This window comes from Trachurus trachurus, assembly GCF_905171665.1.
Source record: "Trachurus trachurus genome assembly, chromosome: 12".
Taxonomy (NCBI): domain Eukaryota; kingdom Metazoa; phylum Chordata; class Actinopteri; order Carangiformes; family Carangidae; genus Trachurus; species Trachurus trachurus.
In genome coordinates this window covers 18,618,130-18,644,303 of record NC_139908.1, presented here as the reverse complement: position 1 = coordinate 18,644,303, position 26,174 = coordinate 18,618,130, and the positions used below count along the sequence as shown (strand labels likewise).

Genomic DNA, 26,174 nt, shown 5'->3' with positions numbered 1-26,174 from the left:
TCAACATCTTGTTCTGGTGGTGTAATGTGACCTTAATCCTGAAAGAACTGAGGTGAGACCTCTCAGTAATCTCATAACACTGCTTCAGTGCTTGTGGTTATTTGTGATGGATGTTGGGTTTAGCGCATGGAGGCTACCTGAACAAGCCCCTGAGTTTCACTAAAGCTCAGAAACGGGTTAGGAAACTGTTCATTTATTGTAAGTTAAGTCAGCAAACACATGATGGGAGAACAGCGTACCTTGGTGGTGGCTTCCAGCTCGATGCCAGAATGCAGTAGCTCCAGGACCATTTTGACGTGGCCCTCTTTCGAGGCGAGGTGTAACCCGTTGAGACCGTTCTGAAGGAGAGAGTCATACAGTCACATTAGAATCAGAGAGAACATGTGAATACATATTATACATACATAAACCTGGGATGATCTGTGTCTTAAAGCTTCATTACTGGTAATCCTGGTAATCAGGATTATTTTAATCACAGTCTACATTAACTGAAAAGTGATAGCAGATCTCTCAGGGCAACTTAATGAGTTAAGTTGTGCCCTTGTGAGTAGTGTAATAGGCTGAGTAACACATTCTACCTTCTTAAATCACTTAATGGAGCGGATCTGTGCAAAGGCCTCTCAGAAATCTCTATAGATCTGTGCCAATCCCTGGCCACTCCTGTCCTTGTCCTCTCTCCTTGGCCTTGTTCACTGTGGTTTTAGCAACCACGACTGTTAACACGGCGGTATCTGATGATCTGTCAGAAATGACTCAATTTGCCATCGGTGCAGTCAGTGTCTTGTGTTTGACTTCTGCAGCTGAACGTCATCATCGTCAACTCCCAACTTCACGTTCCATCTGTTTTAAATCAATTACCGATAACTTACAGTCGCATGCCCCTGTGAGCAGAGCGACATATGCCTCCGGCTGCACAGAACATCACTTGTCTAGTTATAGTACCACCAAAAATAACAGATGAATCCACAGCGACAGCAGGAGGACTAACTTCTGACAAAGTCAACAACCCGAGGAGACTGAGGACTGAGAAGCAGAGGAGAGGGAGCTGGAAGACGACTGTTTTTTATCTGACTCGTCTGTTTATCTGTCTGATTGTCTATGTCTCTGTCCCTCCCCAGCCGGCTTCACGTACGTAGTGAAGTCTAGAGTTACAAACTGGCCTGCTGTAACCAATGTGGCCACCAGGAGTCTCTACGAGCCACGCTGCTCCCAGGCTTCCCTTCATACTGCAGTGTCACTCAATTCAAATGGGTAACACGGCCTCTCTGGGAGCATGCGCAGAGTGATGGGGAACACACAACATGTGTGAAAATCTACAGATTATAGTGATTTTAATTTTTTTTTTTAATTAAATAACACCTTCAGTCACAATTAACACCTACACCTGCAAAGAAAACACATTTTTGCATCCACAGGCAAGAACACAATGATGTGAGGTAGAAAGACACTTCAATAAATATAGGTAAAGGGAGAAAGAGTGGATTTTTGTGTATCTGAGTGTGTGTGTCTGTTTGTGTGTGTGTATATGAGAGAGAGGGAGCACAAACAAGAGGCCGCTGGATTTCAGTTATAGCAAGGACAGGTTATTACTGCAGAATCACATAAATCACATAAAAATACCATCTCTGCCCTTGTCCCAGTCCTCAGTAAAAATCCATCAATATAATAAAAGAAATAAAACAAAATAAAGCGAAGCAAGGAAGAAAAAAAAGAACTGAAAGTGAAATATGTGTAAAGGGAAATTAATTGTATTAGAAAATTAAAATTTAGAGCCTTTAGAATCACAATTGATCATGTGGTTGTGGGTTGTGGATATGAAATACAATTATTGCAGATGATATCCATGGTCATTACTCAGTCGATTATTATCTTAATACACTGATGTTAACGACCCTTGACAATTGTGCCAAAATGCACATTTCCTTTCATTTCAGCAGTCATCTGTCTCCTCTCTCTCTCTCCCTCCCTGTGTTGTGTGTGTGTGTGTGTGTGTGTACTATATGACGACACACACCGAGGGAGCTGGGAGTTCATTCTTAATGGTCACACTTCCCTCTCACTGGCAGTGTTTTGTCTGAGTATAAAAGCTCTTGCCCCATTCATTTACCGAACATAACTCCCACTCCACAACCACTGCCACATAGTGACAAGTGACTGAGTCCGAACCACAGTCAAGTTTCACACGTTCACATTCACGTCTCATGATATCCACTTGCCTGACTGACACTGCTGTGTTATTATGGTCATGATGCAACAAGGTGTAAGAGAGCACACAGTGGGCCTGAGGGTTGAAGGAGCTATAATCCTATATAGTTAATTATTTATGTACACCATTTTACAAAAATATAGAGAATCAGGAGGTCTTTGAGCGGTGATTTTTTTTTTATTGTTTCTTCTTTCATAATAAAGTAAAAATATGTTCCTAAGTGAGTTTCTCCATTCAACCAGTTCCATAATCATGATTTTTTTTTTTTACCAGGGCGAGGAGGCTCTTTGTTTCCCGCTGTGAGGTGATAAAAAGTTCCTCACCTTCCAAGACACTTCTGCAAGAAGAGGTCAAAACTTTGTGAATTTACTATTCTTTTCATTTATTTATTTAAAAAGGGACCTATTATCTTCATTTACATATGTGTTTTATTCTGTGACTCCAGTAGGGTAGGTTTATGATTCACTGTACTGAAAAAAGTCTTTATTTGACTCAAACTGCCTGTTATGCAGCTGAGCCTCTGAGTGTACCGTAACAGGCAGCATTTGCTCAGATCTCCACTTTCCTCTGATTGGAAATGGGAACGTCTAATATCCATCAGTACATGTTCCAGCCCGACTTCGATCCAGAATATGAGAGTGACATCAACCGCAACAAGGATCACAGCAGGATGTCTCTAGTGGTTGGTGAACATTAGACCCATTACTGCTTATAGAGTCACATAATGGTGAATTCAGTCTTTCAATCACAATGTGAATATTAACATTTCTTTCTGTATTTGCCCTTGTTAATGGTTGTATATGATTGATGCGATAAAATGCAGACTAAAGCGAAAAACATCCGCTGTGAGATAATACCAAGGATAATGTTACTTGTAAAATGTCATAGTGATATCAGAGTAAAAGGAAAGTAGAAACAAAATCTAGGGTTCAGATCAGTCAGTGCCTGAGCTTCTCGGTCACAGGGATTACTTTAACATTTTCACCATATTTGAATCATCTGCCAAGTTGCATATGAAGTCTCTCTTCAAGAAGGCAGTTCAAGTTTTGGACAGGAGACCTCTTCATTTTCATTATTGTATTATTTAGAAAAGGTTTAATATTCTTAACCTAAATAGTTATCAGATCTTCACGGATGTTTGTCTCATTTTTAAAGTCTTAAATGCTCTTGCCCCCCCCACCACAAAATGAATGAATCCAGAAAAAAAAACAATGATGGACAAAGAACTAGAGCTCTAACTAGAGGTGATTGTGATGTACCTAGGCGTAGGACTAAATTCTGTCAAATTGTCATTTCTGTAAGAGGTAGACATTCCTGGAACAAGTTGCCACCACACATCAGAAACTGTGACAACTACTTACTCTTTAAAAAGAAATCTCAAACGTTGGTTAAAAACAAATCAGACATGTACTCATATAGCCTAAATACTGTTATTAATCCGATGCCTGTTCTCAGGGGCTTTTGGTCCATTGATATTTTCATTTTTAACTGTGGGTTAAAATGTTTAGTTATAATATTGTTTGTTTTGATATTGTCTGCCTGTGTCTTGTTTTGTAGTTGTCTATATTGTATGATTTGTAGCATAAATTGTGCTAAGTCTGGTACATTATCATTGATGCTGCAGCAATGTTGATTAATGTGCATTGTCCCGATTCAATAAATAAAAAAATAAAATAAAATGAAACATCCAACATTATAATGTGATGAAGAAAATAATGAAAATCATAATAGTTCTCCTTTAAACTCTTCACTTGATAGTTGTGAGCTCCCTTAGGCAGACAGAATTAAATCCATTACTGCTACTTGTATCTGTGAATTTGTTGAGAATAACGTATGATGGTTTTTAGAGGCTATTTTTTAAGATGTTCTTTCAGGATTATCTATATCATTTTGGCACAAATTGTCAGACTTTTTGCTTCTCATGATCCCAGAAGAAGGTGTGGCGTTCTGGTCCAACAGTGGGTGCTCTCCAAACACAGTGGTGCCTCTCACTGTCTTAGATTTTGTGCTCAGAGCAGAAGAAAAGCCGGAGAGCATTAACTAGAGGAACCAGTGAAACCAGACATAACTGTTTACCTATCCCAATAGCAGCTCTGGGATCTAAATGAGGGAAGTGGAAGGTTGTTTCAAGGAAAAGAAAGAAAGTGTGGAGAGATTTCTCCCGAGAAACATTACCAGCTCAAGCAATAAAGTTCTCTTGCCTTGGTCTGCTCCTGTGATGGGCTCAGCGGCGCTCTTTCATTTTTTATTATACACTGACAACTCAATATTTCTCCATTAATATTCAAAAACTACTGGATCCACATTCAATTTCTTTTTGACACAGTAAGTTCCCACTTCTTGCAGGATTGATTTCCTCCACAGACCATGTATGGGCATCTCTCTGTACCCGAGCCACCGGCTTTCCACGTAAATTTAAAAAACCATAACTAATGTATCAATGTACTGACGGTAACGGTAGAGACATGTGAGGAAGCCAAGTGTGTGCTTCAGCATTTCCTCAAACAAATGAAGGCGTAATCTTTTATTTAGTATGATGCTCGGAGTAGGTACTGCTGAATAACATGGATACTAACTAATTGAAATAGATTTTTGATATGAGCCATAATCTAATTTGTTGTTTTGTTAATTGAAATCTCTGGGTAGCGTCTGTTTTGTTTTGTTTTTCATCCCGCTGACACACACACACACACACACACACACACACACACACACACACACACACACACACACACACACACACACACACACACACACACACACACACACACACACACACACACACACACACACACACACACACACACAGGAAAACAGATCGTGAGCTGATTGGTGAGCTGTCTGAAACTATCTTACTTGATTAGCTGTGTTGATATCGAGTCCATTCTTGATGTGATCCATAGCTTTGTCCCGGTTCCCTGAACGGGCCGCACGCAGGAAGCTGGTGGCTGCATCGGCCTGTAATGAACAGAGAGAGGAGAACAGTTGAAAAGGGGAGGAAGACAAGAGCATTTACTTAAGTACGGAACTCATATAAACAGAAGATAAGATACAGTAAGAGATGATGTCGCAAAACACACCGATACATCGTGCACCACTGAAGGTTATGGACGGAAATATACACAGATACTTCAGGAGCAGCAGCAGCTCCTCCTCCTCCATCATCCTCAATGTCAGGATAAAGTTGCAATAAAAGCCCCAGTCAGGTTACACACAATATCTTATTATAAAAAAATAACAATCACTTAAGGGCAAGATACAAGACTATATACAGGGAATACGATACTACATTCATTGGCTCATCTGCCCTCTGTAAGAGGCTAAAAATGTCAGTCTCCTTACAGTCGAGCTTCGCCCACGCTGTGAGTTTGGCAGGCATTCATAGCCGAGCGCACCTCGCCACGAGCTCCGCTGTCTGCCCGTCTGATCTCAGAGGAAAGCTCCCGTGGCGTGTGTGCCTCCGTGTGTGTCCGTGTTTGTTTGTACACCCACCTCTGAATTCATTCATCAGCCAATAGCGTGATGCGTTTGACCTGCACACAATGAGATGTTTCCGATCGCCCTGGAGAGGAAATACTGCGCAACGCACCGAGCTCGTGACCCGTCTCTCCACCCCCGTCACAGGCAACGTTACGCATCTGTCTGAGCTGTTATTTTCAAGTGCTTTAATTGCACTGAATTGCTGAGAGATACTCCTGCCCTTTTGAAATGACTGAGACATGTTTGTTTTTTTTCCCCCCCTTTCCTCACTTCTCTTATTTGTGCTGATGCATCAGGAGCCATTGTTCTTTGTGTGTGACTGACACACTGCATTAGATTTTCTGACAAACAAATTAGACAATTTTCTTTAGACATCCTCTTCCAACTGCTTTATATTTGCTGTTTTTTTTATTTCCATTTACTCCATTAGTCTCTGTTTTACTCATTGATTCGCCCTAAACTGAGCTCCTTTGACATTTCGTTAAGTAGGCTAAATCTCAGTTTTATAACTTAATGTGTTTTTCACAGTCGCTGCTACAGCAAAAGCTAATGCTGAATATTTTCCACTCCACTGTGCGTGTTTAAACAGACCAAGGGGTCTGACTGCTTTCCCAAGCTACAGAATATTATCAATGTTACGGCTTTGGTTAATGTCTAATAGCTTCTTTTTGATGTGTTTTGTTTCTTCCTCTCCCTTCCCAGCACCAAGATGTCAGGTGGCAATATCAACTCTTCACCAACTACTCATCTCTTTGCTTTGAACATGAGAGCTGCACATTACTCAGCATAAGAGAACTGAGGATCTGGACTTCAAACAGCAGTTGTCACTGACAGGAGCCTCTCCAAGTGTCGGTGCTGCTGTATGTTTTAGTCACAGACTCCCTAAAATTAGAAAACTGGCATATGAAAACATTAATGTTGTGACTTTCATTCGGCAGCTTTGAGCCATTTCTAATTTCACACTTAGCTCCTTTCATTTTTTCTGTTTTCATTTTTTTTCCTTCTGTGCTCTGGTGTGTCGATATGTCACTAATCATAGTCTCCACCTGCATCCTCCTCCTCTTCTTCATACCTCCATACTGCTGCTTCATAAACCAGATCTCTGTGTGCCTCCATCTTTTGAAGAATGTGTTTTTAACAAGAGCAGGTAATTTTCTTTCACACACCACCTTCCACAAACTCATTCCATAGCGGTTTGTGTTGTGTCCGTGCTGCTGTCAGGCTAGAATCCATTTTCCTCCACTACACTCCCTCCACCCTTCCTCTCATCCTTTCCCTCTATCACAGACATGAGAGCTGTGAATCAGTTCACTTCCACTGTATTTGTAATCACCGGCTCAGTTACACCAAATAATCAGATTACTGAAACCTCACACTATGCATCACTCAGTGCCGTACTGTACAAACGCTCCCTGCCTCTGACCTGCCTGTGCACAAATCTGATTTCCTTTTTTCCTGCTGCCTCTCCCATCCCTGTGATTTCCCTTTTTGTTCGACTCACACATCCATCTCTGTTATTTGTGGTCTTTAGGTGTTAAAACATTTTGTGATGTGATTCTTGGGCTTAAAGGACCTACATATGATATATATTAGCTCATGTAATCTACCCCCTCAGGTGATTGATTATGAGGCCAATTCAACTTAAAGGTTATAGCTACAACCTTTTCATCAAAACAAAAATAATACATCCACAGAACGTCTATGGGTGCAGAATTAATTTTACAGATTTTTTTATAGTAGGCTATATAAATAATTGTTTTATAAATTTTGACGGGTCCAAAATATATAAATATTTACATCTGGTTATGTTGGCAATGTCGACATGAAATGATCTCTGCGCCAACAGCATTAGTACGTTGATGTCACGTGAGGCGGAGCTCACGGGGGGCCAGATGTGATAGCTCTGTGGAAAAAATGGCATCGTGCTAATGCTAATGCTAATGCATCTGCAGATGAGTTAAGTGTTAAATGATGCAGATGTGTTTCCATACCGCTGGCCACACCGGAGCTGCTAACGCTGGTTAGCGTTAGCTTAGCTTTAGCTACTAGCCGCTCCGGCGTACCTGGCAACCAGTACAATTGAAGGAGGAATTAAACTTGTAGTTAACACCTCATTCTCAAAAAGGACAAATATTTTCCTCCTTTGTGGCTATAAGTATTTCTGTAATAGGAGGCTGGATTGTCCACGCAACAGAACTGGAAAAATACAAATGGGCATGACTAGAAACACAAAGTCACAGCATTACAACAGCACAGCGGTTTTCCTGAGCTCAGACCACAGCAGCAGGAAAAGATGCAACAGCAACACACAACCACCACACTGCAAAAAAAAAGTCAGTCCAACAAGCTATGTTAATATGTTTTTAAGTTTGAAAAATGTCACTTATCAAAAAGAAAAAGAAAAAAAAGAGAAGTGTGGTTGATCTATTTCATCCGGTTTTAAGTAGGAACAAACATCGACAGATACTTGTGGAAAATGCTCACAAGCGTTCCCTCGTGAGTTAAAAAGGTGTAGGGTTTTTTGCAATTCCTTAAGAAACCCCTCTGCAGCTGATGGGGACACAAACACAGGGCTGAAGAAGTGAGTGTACACACATGGATGTATACAAGCGTCATATTTACTCTGTTATTACAGAGCCAAATTCCTCAGGCTTTGGCCAGCCTCTGAAAACTCACAATGCTGACCTGACAGACAAGCAGCACAACACTGAGACAACACCAGACAGTTGATGGCAGGCACATGCAAACAGAAAAAACAATAACTTGTACACCACTTTAAATAAGCAAGTGCAACATAATGTGAAATCCAAAAATCATTGTTATACAACAGCGTCAATATAAGTGTTGGACTTGAAATCAGAATTGACTTTGTCCTGCAGCCAAATCTTTATGACTTATACACACGAAAAGACTTTGACAAACACACACAGTAGAGGCATGTATGATTAATGCAGAGACACACACACACACACACACACACACACACACACACACACACACACACACACACACACACACACACACACACACACACACACACACACACACACACACACACACACACACATCAAAAAAGTCAATCGATATACTGTATTATGTTAATCTTATTGAGAGCTTTTAAGCTATCATCCTATTACTTACCCCTTAGCTATGCCATTATACTTTTGTCAGCAGGCCAGACATCAGTTCAACGTCTTTGTTCACTTAGGCAAATAAATACCACCCACTTCCTTTAAAGATGCACGCACAAACTGAAGATTGTCTGATCGTTAACGCTCCAAGTCACCAATCACGTTACTGTAAAACTGATCACCTGTGGTTAATTACTCCAGTCTCTCCAGCTGAGAGAAGCGCACATGACCAGCCACCAAAACAAAACAACATGTCGGCAGAGGGGAAGATGTGTATGACACTGATATAACATGTACCATCTGCAATGAATGATAGATAGATAGATAGATAGATAGATAGATAGATAGATAGATAGATAGATAGATAGATAGATAGATAGATAGATAGATAGAGTTAATATTCTCAGTGAAACACACCGACTCATATACTTTGTGCAGGGCTAAAAATAGACTCTTTTTCAAACATGTAGACATGACAAAAGCCAGATAAAGGCAGAGACTTCAGATAGTTGCACTGCAGCGGAGAATATTATTGAATCAAAACTGTCATCACCACAAATTCAGGCTTGCAATCGAATCAGTTTTATCTGTGCTATAATTGGTGCACACATCTGAAATACAGACAAGCAAGTGAAAGAAACTAGGTTGGTAGAAACGGCTCTCACAAGATGAGTAACACCTCATTCAACAAAAGACGAGAGCACGGAGTCACACAGATTCAATATGAGCTGTTATATAAGCTAATGTAAAATTTACATGTATGTGACTGATTTAATTATCTGAGAAAGTGATTTTAATGTTCAGCAAGATTTACGTTAGAGTATTTCAGGACTGATTTAATTGTCCTCACTGCAGGACTCTTGCTTTTGTTGGGGGCGGGGTGGTGGTGGAGCACACATTCAGTCTCTGAATACCACAAACTGCGTGCGCTGGGAGCGTTTGATGGTTTTCTGTTCCGTGGGCCTTCTCTGACAGAAGTCATTGGCAGAACGTTGCATACGTGTACTTATTGTAGTGACAGCTCCTGTCACTTCTGATTTTGAAATGAGTCCTTGTGTCACTTCAAGTTGAGCTTTCTCCTTAAAGTTCAACGTGCATTTTATCTCCTCTGCACTGTGACTCGGTAGGTGCATTTTTTTTTCATCACTACCATATAACATATTACTGATGTCAGCACAGAGGGAGGAAGGTGCTAACATCTGTGTTTATCTAGTCAGACCTTTAATCATTAAACGTGTTGATTGTGAAATCAGCAGGAAAGGGAAGATGAGCAGCTTTATGTTTTAAAGTAGAGACTTCATGGTCTATTTTACAACATTATTTACAATGTATTATGTGTGAACCTCTTTGTTTGTATAATGGAGTGATGTGACCATGAACATGAGTACATTAATTATTTAATACGGTGCAGCAACTAATGTGCAGGAATTAAAGCAAAAGTGAGTGATATATTTGTGTTAATATAAGTCTTAAATAGTTATATCTTCCGACAGCAATCACTTACATAGAGTGTTTGGTCTGAAACACGGGTCTGTCAGTCACTCTGCTCTGCTCTGAGTCGAGGAGAAAACATTTATCGTATCCTACAGTTTTTATCCAATGAGGAGAGAGAACGGCATGCAGGGCTGTGTGTGCAGCCAAGGAACGCCGTGAATGTGGTGACGTAGGGACGAGGACTGTTATGGTACGTTCAAGGAAACTCGTTTTTTTCCGACCTGTGACGTCGTACCAGTTCGATCTGGTACATAGACTGTACAAAAAGACGTACTGGTACGATTTCACGGGTCGGAAGTTACGAGTGGCCGTTATAGTGACTTTCACCGGTAAAACAGGTCGGAAAAACACGAGTGGGTTGCCTGGAACGCTACAAAGTCGTAAGTTGTGACTTGAAGCTGTAATTTATGATTTCAAAAGCCTGCCTGGAACGCAGCATTAGCGAAAACGACCGGATCACTCACTTCTGCTTTAAGTCATCAGATTTCCTGCTTCTGTTTATTTGGATTACTGAGCATTAAAGCAGAAGTGAGTGATCCGGTCGTTTTCGCTAATGCTGCATTCCAGGCAGGCTTTTGAAATCGTAAATTACAGCTTCAAGTCACAACTTACGACTTTGTAGCGTTCCAGGCAACCCACTCGTGTTTTTCCGACCTGTTTTACCGGTGAAAGTCACTCTAACGGCCACTCGTAACTTCCGACCGGTGAACTCGTACCAGATCGAACTGGTACCACTTCACGGTCGGAAAAATACGAGTTTCCTTGAACGCACCATAACAGTCCTCGTCGCTACGTCACCACATTCACGGCGTTCCTTGGCTGCACACACAGCCCTGCATGCCGTTCTCTCTCCTCATTGGATAAAAACTGTAGGATACGATAAATGTTTTCTCTTCGGCTCAGAGCAGAGCAGAGGGACTGAGAGACCCGTGTTTCAGTCCAAACACTCTATGTAAGTGATTGCTGTCGGAAGATATAACTATTTAAGACTTATATTAACACAAATATATCACTCACTTCTGCTTTAAGATAAAATACTATTGTTGCACAGGGAATAAGAAGTCACCGCAATATGGCTTTTTAGTTATATTTGAGGACTTCAGTTTGAAGGGAGGGATATTAATATATCTAAGCATCTCTGTCTAACTATCGATTTGATGGTATCAATAATCTTCTCAGTGTTAAACTTCTCACTGTCTTACATCATTGCTAACATAGAGAGGAGGAAATAGAAAAGGAGAGAGAGAGAGAGGGGAAAACAGGGACATGAACAGAGAGAGAGACATCTTAATATCTTGAAACCCATTCAACTCTTCAGAGAGATGAACCTACGAGAGCAGGTGGAAATTCAACAAGAGACTAAAACCAACAATGTTTTGACTGAGGAAGTGCAGGAATATTAAGATGAATACTGGTGGGCATTCAAAGATTACAAGTGTTGATGGGAAAATAGTGGCTATTTGTCACTGTGAGCGTATAACAAGAAAGTCATTCCCACAAGGATAAAAAACAAATGCATATGAAAAGAAAAAATTACCTACAAACACGTGCACAAAACCAACCTAAAAATAGCTGCAGTGCATACATAGATGCCACAGTATGTTAGTGCTGGCACCAACACGAGGGGAGATGGATCACAGTAATGAACCCTCATGGGTTTAAACAAAGACCCACTTCTACTACAAAAGACAGATTCCCCATGCGAACACACACAGACATAGAATAGGGACAGGCATGAAATCTAACGACGCACACTCTCACAACAGAGGATACACACTGATTTGCAGGCTCTGACAGCCTAGCAGAAGCCTTGCAGGCCTCTCCCGCGAACTCTGTCTCACAGACGTTTGTGCATGAACATACACTGATGAGTTAGTTTAGTATGAACACACACACACACAACATTTAAAAAAAGCTACATATTGCACATTTATTCAAAACACATTTCAGCACCGTGAGTGCTCATGATTTTATCATCCAGCCCCGAATCCAGGAAGTGTTAAGGACGCCCTCCTCCGCAGATAAACGCAGATAGGGACCTTTTACACCTGGCAGCATCACAGCTGAGAGCGGCACAGTCGCAACACAGGGGCAAAGCAAAACCAGGCAGCTAATTTATCACTTCTGATATTACTGGCACTATTTCCTCTTCCCCACTTGGATCCACAGTCGAGTAATTCCCTAATTCCCTCAACTCAGACCTGGAAGAGTAAAACATTTCCTCAGCAGGAAGACCCAGAGTTAATGAAAAACACTGATCGGTATTATCACATCTTCTGATAATAATCTAGACCCTGTTCCTAACTGCTCCACACTCACAGCCAGCAGCCAACCCCCTCTGTCCTCCATCTGAACAAGAACTTAAAATTGAACTCTACAATTTTCCTCTACAGTCATTCAATAAGAAATGAGTCGCCTCAGTCTGACTTTTGATTGCACCATAATTCAACAACCGGTGTCGTGATGAGAATGGTAGAGGGCAGTTAAAAGATTTCAACCTCCTTCATAAATGGTGTGATTAAACAAAAAGGTTTCATTCACATCTGAAAATTAGTCTGTGAAATGAATAATGTCACAGACAGGCTGGAACAGGAACGGAAAAGGATCAAATTAATATCTGACCAATGCATTTAGTCAGTTTAGTCGCCATTTATTGTTGTATCTGACATTATTATGTGCCAGGTAAATTTAACACTATAAGGGTGTTGATGCACATGATGTTCTGTCACATCACATTACATATCCAGTTTTTATGCCAATCTGACTTAATTTGTTATTTCAAGCATAGGGACCCATTGTGTATATCTAGAGTACTTGTTAGAGATATTACATGCAAATGATAGTAGCCTAAACTAAAAAATGAAAAAATAGGTGTCATAATTTTACACTGCTGAGAAGGGTGGAGATCAATTCAGGAGTATGTCTGTGCCTGGTGAGATGAAGTCATAGCCCTGAAAATGAAAAATCAATCGAGTCCAGCAGACTCTCCAGCACTGGAGTTGATTCAGTATTGATGGACGGTTGAAGGGCAGCAGTCTGTGAGTGAGATGGTGCCCGCAGATTCACAAGTGGAGGTTTGTAAGGCACACGGCTTCAAGTGATGCTTTCTGTATGTACTGCAGGTAGAAACAAACACGTAAAGTCACATGCAGTGAATGTAACTTTTCAATTCGAAGACTTGCGTTTGATTGTTTTGATCATTTTTTCATTAATTAACAGATTTTTTTCATCCTTTTTGGCATACAAATCAAAACAGAAGATCTAATTAAAAATAAATGGCTTGTTATGAGAGACTTTCTGCACTGTAGCTTTTTGAAGTTCTGCACTTTGCACAAAAGACTGTTGACACAGAATAATAAATAGCAAAAATGTCAGATAAGTGTCCATGTAAGTTAATGAATTGCTCAGGGCTTTCTAATCAGAGGGCTTCATACTGTAAAGCTATGTATGATGTGTTAATCCAGTGTATCTTGCTCTAAATCCCTACACATAATACCACCGAGCTGTAGATGTGTTATAGGGCCTGTACAACTATACAACCACATCACCAAGAGTCCGTTAATAAAGGTCCAAGGGCACCTATACTTGTAAACAAGTACTGGCGGTACCTATACATGCTGATGCTAAAAACCTTACTGAATTCCCTTGCTGCTCATCTCAAGCTTTAGTTGCATTTTATCTTAAAAATTAAAAAAAAAAGAGTTAAAAACTGAATTAAAGATTAAATAATTTGTTCTGATGAATATATTTTTGCAGTGCACCAAATTCCTCCTTCCTCCTGAAACAATGATGAGACACATCAAAACGAGGATATTCCTGTTGTCTTCTCTATCTCTGTGCTAAAACAGAGCATCTGAAATATTTATAGCCTCTGTCAGGCCACTGCTTCTGCAACCCGTTACAATCAAAGCATGCTTTTCCTTCTTTTTCTACATATAACCTCATGTCTACTTCCAACGCTCTAATGCTGATAACTGGGCCTGTCTATGTGTAATACGTAGGTTTACATTATGTCATGTCTGAGAAACGCACACATGCTGATATATATAATACAAAATATTGAGAGAAATTGTGAAAAAACAGGCCCACACACACATACAAGTACTGTACGCATATTATGCATGTGTACATGATTAATATTGCACCTCCTGCTTTCTGCCATGATTATGTTAATCTACAGACACATGCCAAAATGTAACACATTATACTAAAAATAATATGTATCGGAAGCTTCCTCTACATCTTTTTGGTTAGTGTGAAACAGCCAAAAAGGAAAACTGTAACATCCTCCTCCAAACTACATAATTTATCATCCTTCCATTTAAGTTCCTCGGTCCAAACCCTCACTTCATAATCTACTGTCTCTCGAGAATAATCCCCAAGATCACAGATGCGGTGTACACACATGCGCAGAGAAGGAAATACACCTTTCTGCCATTTTGCTAAACAGGCGTGGATATTTTCCCTTTTAAGTCATCTGTCTGTCTCTCCTTGACATGTAGTCCCTTTGTTTTTTATTTCTCTCCTTGCATTAAGCCTACAGCTCAGAAAAAAAGGAGACACAAAGGAGAGAGCAAGAGTAAGGGACAATAAAGTGACAGAGTGAAGCAGAACTCCTGAATTCATTTGCTCAGCTACACATGATAACCCCTCATTTCTTCTCATCCCTACTTCAACATGTCTCTCTCATCCTCACCCTCACATCTCTTCCAGATTTGTACAACATCTCCCTCCCTCAGTCTGCCTGCTCTCTCTCTCTTTTCATAACCCTTCAATATTTATGAGCACTGCAGAAATGCTACTAGCAAAGCATGCTGGGTAGAGCTGTCCCTCAGTGTCTGCTCCTGACGTCATCACTCTGTGCTGACATTCTGGGCTCCCTGCCCCAACTCAGTATCTGAACTCCAGTCCAGTTCCCTGCTAGCATCTGATATGTGAAGATACAGTACATTTTAATATCGGACAGGAAGTAGTGTGTCATCCGGGAAGCCAGCCAAAAACTACAGTAAACCAGGCTTTTGACTGCACATAATGTCTCAACTAAAACTGTTTAAAACAAAAAAAGTTAAAGTTGGTTGTACTGTATCTCACAATTCGATAAGAAAAAACGCTTAAAAAATTGATGAAATAGACACAGGTCATCAAATCAAATAATGGATACATAACAGGCCATAAACTAGACCTTCAAATGACGAATCATTACGTAGAAACATACAAGGAGGTTAAAAGAATTACTTTTTGCGCAAGTCCCATGTTAGACAATAGGCTTCCCAATGCAGACAAATTGTGATTAACTGCAATATTATTGAAAAGCAGGCTGACAATGGGGCCTGTTTTTGGCAGACATTTTGGCGTGTCATTGCTGGACACGCACAGGTGTTACTAATAACCTTTAACGATGGCTCAGTCCAATTAGGTGCCAAAATGATTATGAATTACACCTGTGCTGTTCACCATGAAATAGGTCCTATACTCCCACTACAAGAACAGTATCTAGTTGAAAAAATAGACCATAAAAGAAAGAGAAAGACACGCTCATAAGTCAACACAAAGATGTTCTGTACTATCCACCACAGAATGTAATATAGAGCATTTTTAGAAGATTATTTTTCACCAGATGCTTGTGGAGCCCTCCTGATGAATGTTCTCTGTAGCAGTTAAGGGGCTTGGGGCTGATGGCCAATGCATCATTAGCTTTGCTGGGAGCAATGCAGGCTGTGATTGCCCAATCAGCTTTGATTGGCATATAGGACATCAAATAAGCACCACATGATTCAGAAGTGGATTTCAGCTGTATCTGATAACATGGGATTTGATGGGACCTACATTAAATGTGCCTTTCACTAGCTCTTAAAATCATCACAAAACCCTTTCAAACACTAGCTAAAGGCTTTAAAGCAGATGTTTGACATTCTGGGAAACACACGTGTTTATTTCCTGGTAACAAGTCACATGATCCCACTCTCATACTGTACCTGCCTGTTAAATATGAAACAATACCCCCATACAGTAGCTATCTAGGTTAGCTTAGCAATCTAGGTTATGTGACTCAGTTTCCAGGCAACCAGCAGATCCCAGGAAGGTCTTGGTTGCATCCAGATGTAGAGTAGTCTCGCTCGCCTTTCTCCAGAGAAGAAAGATCTGACAGATACAGTAATGAGTCCTAAGTAATATAATTTAGTTTGCATTTTAGCACTTACTGTTCTCTTATCCTGTCCCCTTTTCCCCCTTTCTTTTTAACGTTTTGGTTAGATGGCTTACAGTACATGTCAGCCAATACCCAGGCCCTGATTCTACATCAGGGCCAGTTACTAAAGTGGCTAAATGAGACTACAGAGCCTTATCACACAGTCTTGTGTTTATACTTGTGACTTTGTATACAAATAATTTAGAAAAAGCTTGCATACAAAATCGAACAATTTAAAAGTTGGGTCGTGGGGAGTCATAAAACTGTGATGTAGTTTGTTCACAGCTTAACAATAGATCTTTGAAGATTTATTCATGAAGATTATCCTGCTGAACAAAACATGCAAGAATCATTAACTTTTGTTTGCCACAGATCTTACTTTCAGCAATAATCCAAAAGCCAATGTAAAAATCCCATTGGCTTTTTGTCAAGGAAACCAGGCTGATGCTTACTTCCAGATGTGCCCACAAAAGTATAATCCTCCCTGCAGCGCTCTATACTGGCCATGTAAAACAGTGATTTGTCATTTTTATACTTCACTGTCCTATATAATTTAACAAATTAAATATATTTTTTACAATTAGTAAACAGGCTGCATGATGGAACATGAAAATTAACACACAGACGGGAGATTGGCATCACTAGAAAGATAATAACTATAATTCAAATTGTTGAACTGTCTAAGGTGTTCGTATTGTTAATAATAGGAAATACTTCCGTGTTATGAAAATTAGATTTCAGTTCATTAAATTTCAAATAGATGAGAGTTCTTTATGAAAGAAGAAGAGAGGAGAACCCAGCAAATGATAAATGGTTCAGAAAGCACCAAAACTGCAGAAGACAAGAATATAACGAAGAGGGGGAGACACAGAGAAGCTGGGAGCCACTGTGTCTGAAAGTCATGTGTGCATAACTAATGCAAAGCACTCAGCTGCACATGGTCAGTGACTCCACTGGCTCCCATAAGGCCAATATACAATCACTGTGACAGGAGGCAGCAGTCAGCAGAGGGAGGAGCCAGGGTGATGGATAGGAGGAACCAAGAAGACATGAAGGACATAAAGAAAAGAGCATGAGGTGGGGGGTCTGATAGTGTAAAACCAAATAAAGGAAGGCGTAAAGGACATAAAAGGGTAATGAGAGGAAGAATGATTGAGAGGAAAAAGGATGGAGGAAGAGAGGAATGTGGAGGAGGAGTCGAGAGGAGGGAGGAGGAGGAGGAAAGTGGAACATCAGGGAAGACAGGTAAGGACTGTAGAGGTCAGGGTAGACATGTCCACCCCAACATTAGCTATAGCATTTGAAAATGCCATTTAGATGCCAAAAGGTGTCTGTCCAAACAAATATCTTGTTTTTGTAGGATTTTATTTTGAAACACCAATGTAATTAAATGTTTTCTCTAAAGGGACAACGAGGAGTTTTGGAAAAGCGAAGCGTTTTCACACTACATTTATGAGCCTCCGCGCGCACCGTACATTTCTTTGACCGGGCGCAAGACGGACTCATGTTTTAATTCATCAATAATTAAAGTCAGAGGTTCAAAGAGGTTCACATACCACCGTAGTTCCGACCATAAACGGCGATGCGGCTGCGTTATTCTCATGATTCGCAACGAAGGAAACGCTGGTCGGCTCGACCAGCACTTCCGCCACCACTAATAATAACAAAATAACGATAGAGACAGAACGATATATTTATCGAAAATGGGCCCATTAACAAGTGTGGGTAGCGGAGATTCATCCACATTAACGTGAGACTTTTTTATAACCGAATAGAAACTCCTCGTTGTCCCTTTAAGTTTAGGATAGGAAAACGTCTTTATAACTTTATACCTCCGCATGGCTGCTTTTTAAGTGGCAATGTTTCCAAAAGGCAGTTATGCTGGCTCTAGTGTAGAAGCAGGAATGAATGCATTAGTGCGGACATGACTTTTGCAGTGATATAGACAAGTAAAGGTCAGGTGCAGGGAGGGAAAGACAGAGAGAGGAGGGGTGAAAGTCAGCTGTAGGAGAAGTCACGTGTTAGAGCGAGCTATCTGTGTGTCATGGGAGAGAGGGATGTCTTAGAGGAATTACTTCCTGCTGAGAAAATTTCTTTTTTCTTGTACTCCCCCCCACAGGGAGAGGTCAGAGGTCATGGTCAGATACAGAGCAGCACCTTTGGGGGCTGGTAGAGATCTGAATATTTTCATCAAAGACACTCAGTGATTCCTGATAAGTAAGTTGTCCGTCTACATATGTCCCTCCCATAGACGGTATATATACAGTACATCTTCGTATATCTCTGGTGAACCATTAGTAATGATATTCTCACCATTACAGCTGCTTCTCTCTTTTTCTTTTCTTTTTTTACAAGTGCATTCATTTACACACACATGAGCAAATGCACTGTGATTAACACACAAATGGAAAACAAAAGCTCCTCTGCGGCACTGTCCCACTACATGACACAAGTGTTGTAACACTTCATCTTTCAGCACCGTCAGTTTATCACTCCATCCTCCCTCATCCATCTGTCATCTGCTCATTTGGAGGTGATCTCAGGTCAGGACTGAGGTCGCTGCTGTTGCCTTTGGGCATTGGCAGCTCCACTGTGATTTTACTCTAGGTTGGCATATATGTGCATATGCATTTTCACAGACAAACAATATAAAATGTCTGACTCTGTCTTTATGTTATTGTTTTATTCTATTTGATTTGTATCATATATCCCTACAAAAACTGTGTATCTCATATTTACAACAATGTACAGCATTTAACTTTGCTTAAGAGTGCTTTAGAGTTTAAGAACTGATAGTGTATACAGAACAATAACAGACAGATGTGTATATAGCCTTCTAGCAAATTTATAAAGCTCACTGAATAAAGAGTTCAGTGTTTAATTTTTGATATACAATACATTATGTATGCTGCTCCTGCATTTCTGTATGATGAGATTTGAACATGTACTGTATAAAATACAATGAAAGCCATGTTTTGCTGAGGAGTCTTTTTCAGACACATACATTTGTATGTGAAACTCTTGAGACCTAAAGAGTACTATGATGCTTCCTGTCCCTTTGCCACATAACTATGACGCACTCAAGCTGACTGATTCATAAAATTCTGTGTACCTGTATGAGGGTGGAAGAGCGAAACCCAGATGAGACTACACTCTTTTTTCCTCATTTTGTTATGGATCCATCAATACAATGAAATATAGACATGCGTGTCACTTACTGAAATCTATTACTAAATGTTCTGAAAACAAATGAATGACTAATACATTAAGCGTGGCAAATAAAAGAGACCAGGCAATACTATAAAAAACTAGAAAAAGCATTTCCAAGAATGGAAATGGTGTGACTGCTGATAGCAACTGAACGCTGTTGCAGAATTAGCAAATAGTGCAAGCAGTGATCACCATACAAATGTTCGACCAAGGTCGGAATCGAACTCACAACCTCATGGTCATTAGACTTTCACTCTGCCTATACGTGCACACACTGTTTACATCAAGAAAGCTTGAGAGTCAAGCTTGAATGACTTAGAATGAAAATTTCTGTGAATTTCAGGCTGAGAGCAGCAGTTTCAACATGAAGCAAGTTATCAGAAGTCAACAGAAGAAGAAGTCAGCATTGGGCTGAATGAGAGTAGAGAGCTCCCTGGCTGCATTTAAAAAATATTTAAAATTATTATCTAAGTCTCTTTGCATTTTTGACCAGAATTTTAGCCAGAAGACAAGTGTGGCTACAAAACTGGAGAAAATAATTTGTCTAGAGTTTAATTTGCAGAAAAAGTTAAATATTTTAAAAAGTATAAATAGTTAAAAAGAGAAAAGTAATGCCGATAAAGTTAAAAAAAAAAGCTGCACGTTTTGATATATGAATTGTTGAAATAGCACAACACCTAACACACTAACCATATGGCCACAGAGAACCTGAGTTACAATGAGCTTTATACTATGAGGAATCAAAGACTGTCCAATGACAGCTGAATAATTGGAATCAAAAGTCAAGCAATGATGTGAAATGACTGAGGCAGGCATCGAACCCATGACCATATGATCACTAAACCTTTACTCTGCCACTCGGCTACAGAGAGCACACTGCTTTCAAGACTGTTGTCATTCATTGTAATGTGATGATGTGCTGCAAACTGGTATGAGTAATCAAGGAGATAACAAACACCTGTAACCAATTGAAGGCGGTGGAGGAGAGCAGAATTCAACATAACATAACAAGAGTTCTTCCCTTGGATTCGAACCAGTGACCTTGGGGTTGGGAAGCAGCCACCCTACCCCCTACACTACAGTACAGTTGTGGTGAAGAGAGGTTGAGACCTTGATGAATGTGAGATTTTTCAATGATTCTTAAAATAAAGAGAAATTAGTATAAATTAGCCACACCAAGTAAGGAGAGGACTTTTTTGTGACCTGTGACTATTTTTTGGTGAATTAAAATGAATTAAAAAGCACTTAACAGCAAGTTACAAAGTTGAGCTCCTTCTCCTGCTGCTGTGAAAAAAATACATTGAGCTGAATGAGAGCAGAGAGCTCCCTGGCTGCATTTAAAAAATATTTAAAATTATTATCTAAGTCTCTTTGCATTTTTGACCAGAATTTTAGCCAGAAGACAAGTGTGGCTACAAAACTGGAGAAAATAATTTGTCTAGAGTTTAATTTGTGGCCGTGCTGACAGTTTAGCCAGAAAAACTCTAGAATGTTTTTTTGCCTCTATCCACTCTGACACCACTCTAGCTCTGCTCGTTAGACGCAATACACACACATTATAAAGCTGAAAAAAATCAGGAAAAGTTAAATATTTTAAAAAGTATAAAGAGTTAAAAAGAGAAAAGTAATGCCAATAAAGTCCAGAAAAAGCTGCACGTTTTGATATATGAATTGTTGAAATAGCACAAAGTATGAAGGACTAGAAGAAGACCGTAAAAAGGCGGAAGAAAATGGCCAAACAGAAGAACAATAGTGTGACTGCTCAGCAGTCACACTAATAACAACTGTGAAATAGCCTATTGGGAAAACAGAAGCTTTGAACATTTTTGGCATATCTGAATGTTTTGTAAAAAAAAAAAAAAAAAAAAAAACACACACACACATAAAAGGTACAAATTAGTCTTCTCCTATTGAGCCTACGCGTTAATCAATCATAATGAAAGGCGATAATAGAAATGCCCAGTATCATGGTACTGAAGAAACAAAGAAGCTCCACAACAATAATGAAAAAATGACTTATTAGCCATTTCATAAAGTATAATTTGATATAGAAAACAAGCAACTGAGAAAAAAGAAACAAACAATCCTGATAGTGCAGCTAGGGTTTTAAATTAAAGATATATTTCATGTGTTTCCTTAATCTAAAATAAACAAAAAGTTGATATGAAAGACAAAACCACAACTGGATTAGATGCTATGCAAGTAAATCGACCACACAGCTCAACAGTGAAGTCACTATAAGGTCACTGCAGTATGACTCAGTAGTTGAATGTTAGATGCCAGAGTATCTGTGATCGTGGCCTGGGAGAGAGAGATAGATGGGCTGAGAGGGGGTTGGGGGGGTGGGGGGGCAGGAGCTGCTGCCCTATCGTGACGTTGACTGACTGACTACCAAATCACCCCTGTCATGAATCAGAACTGTAGAGGGCTCTGGAGCTGACACATACTAACTCACACAAGCACGCTCACAGGCCCGGCACAAACACGCGCTCACATACAAATGCACAAATATCCAGACATACGGATTTACACTCGTGTTGATGTGCAGACATGTCGGCATAGACACACACACACTGTAACATGCTACATCGTCTTCGGTCCTGCTGCCAACTGGTGGTCACAGAGGCCGACATATGCTCCTCACTGCAGGATGTAGAGACTCCACGCGCACAAATCGCAGCACCGTTCCCCCAGCAAGAACTGTGTTCAAACGGCGTCCAGATCATAGACCGTGACAGCCCTCCTTCAAAAAATCATATGTCAGTGTTTTCCTTCAATAGCAAACGCAAAACAACAACATGTTGTAAAACCACACCCAGCCCTTGAAAGCTAATCCTCGTTTGCAGCTCCACTGGGGACGGAAATCCCTTCAATCTCATTCAACTTGAATGACAGACCTGAATACCAGAGTCGGATGTCACAAAGAGAGAGAATATCAAAGATGCATGATATATAAAAAACTATCATACACTATAAACCATTTGTTTAACATACACACAAAAACACATTATTATATCCAAACAAAACTGAGCTGATACAAGCCCCAGTTCCTCTTATCTGAATGCAAATGGTGTGTAACTAATTGATTTAGGGAATGTTTTGTCATATCATTAATTTCGCTTCATTTATGTTCCTTGAATTGGAGAAAGAGCAAAGAGCTCAAAAACTGATTATCATGTGGGAACATAGTGTACAAGGAGAGGACTGAAAGAGAAGGAACCAGCAAGATGGGTGTGATTTATAGTCTCCAAAAATATATCATTAATAATTCTGATGATTCTGAATGTGTTTATCCTTGGAAATAGGAAATGGCTGTGTTTATGGTCATGTGTTTGCATATCCGTGAGTGTCTGTGCATACATGTGGCGGCTCTGTGAGTTCTGACATGAGCACAGCGAGTCGTCCCCACTGTGCACGTCTGTGTTAGTGACAGCAGGTCGTCACTAATCACCCAGTGGGTGTAGAGTCAAACCAGCAAACCGCACGCTGAGAGAGGGATGGGGGCTGAGAGAGGCTGATGGAGGGTGAAGGAGGAAAAGTCAGAGGACGAGCACGAGACACGGAAGAAGATAAGATCAGAGGAGGGCACGTCTAGTGTACATCCGGCTATTATGAGTGCGTTCGCAACTATCACTATGGCTATTAACACCAGGACTGCTTCTAAAAATAGCAGTGATACAGCAAAAGCATTAACGATAACAGCATCAGACTCTGTCTTGCTACACGTTTCACTCTGTGCATGTGCTTTGATCTTGAAAAAAAAGTAATGAAACAAGTCAAATCAAATCCGGCACACTGTTATTTTAAAGGTTATAATGAAAACAAGGATCACATAGAATTAAAACTAATTATTTTCAGAAAAGTTATCGCCACTCCAGAACCATAAAAAATGGCAAATCATCTTCACATGCCACCATGAGAGAGAATAATGGCATTCTTCTCAGCCACAAATTGCTGTTGCTGGTCTGATGGATTTCACAGGACGGTGGCCACTCCCTGAGGCCGGTCGATACAGTCGGCTCCTTATGATTCAGCATTCCGCGCAGGTTCACAAGGGTCGTTTTCGCCCACGAGGAGCCATTCATCAATGGGACAAAGTCTTGATGCCAGGGTCAGACTTGAAGCACGAGGTCCAGCACAGGGTTAAAACACAAGCCCGTCAATTTATAAGATGCAGCAAGTGGCTTGTCCCCGGAGGTCAGCCAAATACAGAGAGATACTGTGAGAGGGGGAAACGAGAGACACTGGAATACTAAATGAATCCGCATCTAAACTCATTAACATATTGACAAAAGGGGCCGTGGGCAAAAGCAGATGATAAGACGATCACATAAATCACATAAACACACACAAGATGTGGGACTATTGAATCCAGCCAGGGTTAATCCTTCTCTCAAGTCACAAAGACAGCAGAATTGCTCCAATACTGCAAAAACAAACTACTCGGCAAACTTTCATTTCACCAAAACACCAGCTTTTCATTTTCACTGACGTATCACTGTAAGAAACCTGAACACAGTGCAAACTGTGCCCTTAGCAATAATAAAAAAAAAACTAGAAAAATATCCTCTGGGAAATTTTGATAGGACCACAGGGGGCTACTGCCAGGCATACCATCTCTGTCAACATGGGAATCAAACCCACGACCTTAAGGCCAAGACAGAGCTGATCAGACAGACACATGATCATCTTTCACTGAGCACTGGTATGGAGGAGCTGACAGACAGATAGATAGATAGATAGATAGATAGATAGATAGATAGATAGATAGATAGATAGATAGATAGATAGATAGATAGATAGATAGATGTGTGTGTGTTTATAAACATTAACGAGTGCCAGGTGGATTATAAACCTTAACGAGCTCTGGCCTGAGGCTCAGAGGTTACCACGGCAACTTGAGGTGGTTGCCAATGACGATAGGGGCCCCCCAGGCTGAGGCAGAAGGAAACGTGGAGAAAAAGAGCGATTTTCTGCCTCTGCACTGGTCTCACATTTGGGCTTTCTCTGACAAAACGGTAGCTCCTATCAGAAAAAAACACACTGTAAGGACTTCCTGTATGATTTGGTGTTTCTACAGTAAATATTTTGGAGACACTTGCGATTTTAAAACAGAGGTCTGTTCTGTGTCTCTCAGAAAATCTTTGTATTGGAGTCAATGAGGAGCAGAGACAGACGTGGCCGCACTTAGAGGTTGCCAATTCAAATTCTGTAAGTCTCTCAGATATTTTGAGCACATTGTGAGAGACAGAACAAATTTGTCTACAAATTTTGAAAAAATCATGTGTGCAGAGTGTAAATAGTGTGGGAAGAGAAAAATTCTAGAAATTTTTTTGGCTCTCTCCCACTCTGACCGATGATGTCACACACTCAAATGATCTAGGTCATTGACAGTGATTGATCACAAACTATATGACCTATCGAAACGTAGATTAATACACAAATACACAAGACTTGTGTCTGTTTAAAGTTTAAATGGAGTCTCTAGTCGAAAGTATGCCTGAGCAGTAGACAGCAGTAGGCAGTACAAAACGTCCAATGATTTGTTCGTTTTTAGCCCCAAGCACTGGTCCCTGCAGCTATTTCATAGCTGTAGGGGCCAGTGCTCAGTGCGATTGCCCCATGGACCTAAAAACACTAATATGCATTATCAAGCTTTAGCCAAAACACAACCATGTAAAGATGAAAGTTGGTGGCTGCATGGTTATGACACATGTCAGATGATGTCACGACGAGAAGTCACTAGGTTCCTTCCAAAGCTCCGGCTATAATAAACTTATGCACCTGGGAGAGATAAAAATATGGGCTAGACAAGCTTACACGCTGCATTTGCAGAAAGCTGCACTCGGTTCAGAGTGCCGTCAGTCATACTCATCATTTACCAGTTGGGGATGGTTGTTGTTTGTGCTGTGTATCAAACACATGCTATTACATACATGTACACTACAAAAACATCCACACATAACCCTTTGCATGTCTGACTTGCACATTTCAACATACTTATTCAATTTTTTCATAAAATGCCTGAATGTAATTAAAATAAAAGTATATCTGTGCTTCGAATTTAATGATCTATTCCTCTGCTGCACGACTGCACACCTTTAAAAGACAAGTACCTGGCTTTGAGCACAACCTATATTTTAAACACTCTCTTTCTAATGAATATTTAATGTCAGGGTGAAAAAGGCCCCAGAAATGATGTTATATCCATGAGATGTGGTACACTTGGGAAAACACTGCTGCTCTGTTGTGTCACATAAATCATACAGTCTGAAAGGTCGTTTCAAACTCTCACTGAGAATTATCTGCTGTACCTGACTGATTACTGGGCTAATCTCAGTTGCTACTCTCGACCTCAGCCATTATTTCAAAAGTTAAACTGGTGTTTGCAAGAGCTCATCACAGACACATTGGTAAAGTGGGATAAGGATTATGTGCCATTCACACATGACAAGAGCTGCTACCA

The 26,174-nt window shown here is 40.3% G+C and overlaps 1 protein-coding gene across 1 annotated transcript in view; it reads right to left on the bottom strand.

The window, feature by feature from the left end:
• The window catches only part of ank1b (ankyrin 1, erythrocytic b), a gene marked incomplete at both ends in the record, with an annotated part of 70,071 nt that overhangs the window by 30,173 nt on the left and 13,724 nt on the right, over positions 1-26,174 (bottom strand). The window contains 2 exons of the mRNA XM_083983421.1: positions 240-338; positions 5,063-5,164. Of these exons, the coding sequence (XP_083839547.1) occupies positions 240-338; positions 5,063-5,164 (201 nt within the window). The remainder of the gene's footprint in view (positions 1-239; positions 339-5,062; positions 5,165-26,174) is intronic.